The sequence below is a fragment of the Austrofundulus limnaeus genome, unplaced genomic scaffold (genome assembly GCF_001266775.1).
Source record: "Austrofundulus limnaeus strain Quisiro unplaced genomic scaffold, Austrofundulus_limnaeus-1.0 Scaffold25, whole genome shotgun sequence".
Classification (NCBI taxonomy): domain Eukaryota; kingdom Metazoa; phylum Chordata; class Actinopteri; order Cyprinodontiformes; family Rivulidae; genus Austrofundulus; species Austrofundulus limnaeus.
The window spans coordinates 3,648,186-3,652,515 of NW_013952427.1; the positions used below are offsets into that span (position 1 = coordinate 3,648,186).

Consider the following 4,330-nt stretch of genomic DNA (forward strand, 5'->3'; position numbering starts at 1 on the left):
TGTGTGTGTGTGTGTGTGTGTGTGTGTGTGTGTGTGTGTGTGTGTGTGTGTGTGTGTGTGTGTGTTGTACACCTTTTTTTTGTATAAAGCTGTTCATCCTCGCCCCCGCTTCCCTTTCAGGTGCAGACATGCCGGAAGCAGAGGAGGACAGTCAAACCGAAGCAACAACTCCCACCTCGTGTGACGCCGTTAGCCAGTCGCAGATGAGCACGGTGGAGCTGGATGAAGTTCCTCCCGCGCAGGAGGAGGTCCGTCCCGTCGCTTCTCCCGCGGAGCAAGCGCCGCGAGAAGAAACGASCGCCATCCATCCACAGGCTCAGCCTAAAGAGGAGAGAGACTCTGAGAAAACGAAGGAGGCCGAAGGCGGCGCGGGCCCCAGCAGGCAGTCTGTGGACGAGCTGCTGGCTGATTGGCARGAGGACTTGGAGGCTTTCAAGCAGATGGAGAAGGATGAGCTCTGACACGTGATATTCTCAGACTGTGGTTTCGACCCAGCACAGGGAGATGACCTGGAGCGGGCGTATCATGTCACCAGTCTCCATGTGATGAACTCTGAGGAAGCTGCCATTGAGGTTTATCTTGTCTCTCTGTGGAAGTTAGCACGCACAAATGCAGCCCACGTACTGTAACTCTGGACCACAGAGGTGTCCTTAGGTAGACGATGAACGAGAGACYAGGTTCTTACCTCACCGTCTGCTAAACCACTCAAACCAGACTGTAACTGCACCTCACCTCCAGTCGCTCTGTTGTTCTCTCTATGCATTAACGACTCGTCCGTTTCTGTTCCAACAACTCTTGCTCACTTGTTAATCCATTGACCAACTAATTTTGTTCTTATTCATTAATCCATCGACCAGCTGATTTTATTCAAATGTGAAGATTATTTGTGATGTTTTATTTAATATTTTAATGGTCTAGGGTCTAATCTAATATACATGTTGAGGATCAGTAAACTCGTTAATGTGGGAGGGGCGGTGTTTGGTGATATAAATTATTTTTATGGGCCTGTGGTGAACAAAAAAAACAAACAAACAAGATTCTTTCTGGAGTACGCAAGAGATMGTGTGTAAATATTTATTTATCCAGATGCATCAAATGAACTGATTCAGCGCTGTTTGCCTCGGGTTCTGGCTTCCACCACAAACAGCAGCAGCACTTAGACCACGTTGGAGGAAACACTCCCTGGAACGTGCTGGATTTACACATCTGTAAGCCACCACAGGGTGGCGCTGTCAGGTCTGTTTCTTCTGCTGCTGGAGTGAGCAGAAATCAGCCTCTGATTTAACAGGATCAGGTCAATAAAATGTTCAAACTAAGCTGGGTGGATTGTTTTAAATATAGGAAAGTTTGGTGAAGTTTTTTATTTTAGCTTTTCAAAACTGGATAAAAAACAGAATTTTAAATTTCAGATCAGGTCAGGGGGAAGGCATAATTGAATTGGAACAAAAAAGAAGRCAGAAAAAGCTGTCATCGTTTTACACGGAAATGATGAACTAGACTTGAGAAGAGATGGGAATGTTTGACTCAAAGATTGAAAATTAGTTGTTTCCAGCAGTGGGTGGGACACCCACGTCAAATACTCTGAGTCAAGGCGACGGATATGTAATTGGAAAATTCTCAGTGTGGCACTACTGTCAAGCTGTGGTAGAACAAGTGTTTATGCCTGGTAGAAATACTTCAGTACTGGTAGAAATCATGTATTGACTTCTAAGAAAAACCTGCAAAGTAAACAAAACCCCCTAGGAGAGTTGGTCAGTTACAAATTATAATCATCACAAGGTGATTGTGACTTATTAGTAGAGTGCCATAAATTGAGTACTTTTGTATTTTACATGCTTAATGAATTAAAGATTAAACCAACCAAACAACATGCAGAAGAACTCAGCTTAATGTCTAAACTGCAAGTTTCCCACAGATTTGTGAGTAATAAATACTGTCAAAGTTTGGTAAACAGATTATTTTTGGATTAGTTTATAAAAACAAAAACCATAATCAGTCCTGATTTAATGTGAGTAGGCCTAAAGTGTAATCTGGAGGTAAGGAGTAATTAATCACATTTTATATTTTACCTGCAAAACTCATTTATTTTTTCTAATAATGAAAATTTTAAAAGATGCCACACACAAACAAAGATAAAAAACATGTAGTAAATTAAATAACTCCTATAGTTTATAGCAGAGGTTCTCAAACTGGGGTCCACAAGCCTTATCTTGGGGGTCCTCAAGAAATTTCAATAAGTTGCTAATTTGGATTTTATTTAAAAATGAGTATGGAGAACAACGCACAAGTAAAACAAACACTCTAAACCAAACAAAAAAATATTCCCATAGTATTTAGGGATTAAAAAGACAGTATGTTATTTCTAAAACAGCACAGGGTTTATGAGGGGGTCCCTGGGAATTTTTCACACTTGTAAGGGGTCCCCAGACCCAAAAAGTTTGAGAACCCCTGGTGTATATAGCAGTAGCCTACTGGTATGGCAGTTTTTATGCCATTTATTTGATTTGAGTAAATCTTAGTGGCATTTCTTAGTAAGAAATCACCAGTTTTAGAATTTGCAGAGCCTTGCAGAGGTTGAGTCCCATGCAGGTCCAGGTCCTGTGSTGGTGCTCGGGTCCGGTCCAGTCCAGTCCTGCTCGTGCTCGGTGACTTGGCGGGGCGCTCTTCAGTAAAGATGGCTGCACCGCCGCGCGCCTTTAGTGGCATCCTGGTGAAATGACGCACACTTTACGTTCAGTCCTCTCGGCTCGCAGCACTCCAGTCTCCATAGCTCCGATCCCGCCCGGCCGGCGCACAGCCCGGAAAACCGAGCGGCTACCCTCCAGTGGACCGAGCGGAACCGGTTCATCTGAGTAAGTATTAGCCCGAGTTACTTTCGGACCGTGTAAACGTGTTGGTTTATGCCCCAGCTGGACCCACGGTCCTGTGGGTTCTGTTTCCTGAGTGGACCGCTCGGAGCTTTCTCACTCTTGTTTTCCTACATGGTTTGTTTTCGCTTCTCTTAACGTTGAGGCGATTTTATGTTTAAAAAAAAAACGAGTGGACAGTGGGACGTGTTTTGTTTTGGTGGTGGGGTGTTCGTGAATGTGCTGGTTCGGCTCGGACGCCGTCGCTTTTTTTTTTCAATTTATTTAATTATTTTTAGCACAATTTGAAAATTTCCACACATCCTGGTTGGCTGTGTGTGCCAGACCCACTCCGAGGCCGTTTGTTTTCAACAACAGAGGGGAGACCTGTGCCTGAACCAGGCCCTAAACTATCTTTTGGACACACTGACTGTGGTTCTCTCTGCCTGGAGCGGGGGGGACAAACAAAGCTCCGTGCCTCCCCGCAGAGCAGCTGGAGCCAGCCGATGAACGGGTTCGATCCCCGGGCCAGGACCAGGTCTTTGTCCGGGGCAGGAGCCCCGTACCTACAACTTCTCTCTTTTTTCTTTAGTTACAAACTACTGACTATTTCTGTTCCTCATTATGTCAGGCAACATCTCTACTATTTCTAATCTTTCCATTCTTCCAAGAATGGCTATCCCTCCCTTGCCAGAAGGAAGTTTTCTGAGTGCCTCTGTTTAAACAGTTGTGTTTTTGTTTTTTTGTATTTAATTTATTGACTGTGCATCAGTCTGCTGTGGTCATAGCATATATCCTCATGTCAGGGTTTATATAGGTTATCATGTGAGGATGTATTAAGCCCCACTCCTCCTCCCTTCAGTCCTGATCTATTTGTTTGCCTCCATCTGCCTCCCCATCCCAGCCTCCATCACTTCTTCATTTGTTGCTTATTATTGCTCACATATGGCTTTTTGACTCCTCTCCTCCTCAGGAGGAGCTATTTTTATCCTCTTTCCTCATCCTCTCAATCATCGCCATCACCTGCCTCCTTTGGCCTCCTAACCCCTCAGCTGATGAAGAGGTTCAGCCCCCCGCGCCTCCATCAGGGTCGTCATTCAATACTTGCTATGTCACGGTGTGAAGAGGTGTGTGTGTGTGTGTGTGTGTGTGGTGGGGGGGTTCCCATGGTTACCCAGGATGTCTCCTCCGGTCCGTGGGCGTGGGAAGGAGTTCCCATGACCGGCGTGTCTTCCATTTAGTTAGTGTTTTGCTCTGCGGGCGTTGAGCTGTGTCAGGTGGGATGAGGTGGTGTGTGCTGCAGGGCAGAAAGCACAAGGCCAGCAGAACAYGATCCCTCCGGGTTCTGTTAGACTGAGGGCATCACTGGACCAGCCAGTCTTTTACCTGACGGAATGAGAAAAGCTGCAACCAGTTTGCTTATTTCGTGTGTTGGGGTTAAGTGTGTGTGTGTGTGTGTGTGTGTGTGTGTGTGTGTGTGTGTG

General features: G+C 45.5%; 2 protein-coding genes across 6 annotated transcripts in view; both read left to right on the top strand.

The window, feature by feature from the left end:
* edem3 (ER degradation enhancer, mannosidase alpha-like 3) overlaps positions 1-1,316 on the top strand; it is a 23,095-nt gene extending 21,779 nt beyond the window's left edge. For all 3 annotated transcript variants that reach the window (XM_014004658.1, XM_014004659.1, XM_014004660.1), the window contains one exon: positions 121-1,316. In XM_014004658.1, the coding sequence (XP_013860112.1) occupies positions 121-461 (341 nt within the window). In that variant the 3' untranslated portion in view covers positions 462-1,316. The remainder of the gene's footprint in view (positions 1-120) is intronic.
* A 1,267-nt stretch (positions 1,317-2,583) lies between these two features.
* zgc:92140 (uncharacterized protein C1orf21 homolog) overlaps positions 2,584-4,330 on the top strand; it is a 47,262-nt gene continuing 45,515 nt past the window's right edge. The window contains exon 1 of one of the 3 annotated variants that reach the window (XM_014004664.1): positions 2,584-2,852. The gene's annotated coding sequence lies outside the window, so the exon portion shown is untranslated. Of the gene's footprint in view, positions 2,853-2,917; positions 2,985-4,330 lie in introns of those variants that run through there. The other 2 variants (XM_014004661.1, XM_014004663.1) reach the window with 2 other exon arrangements.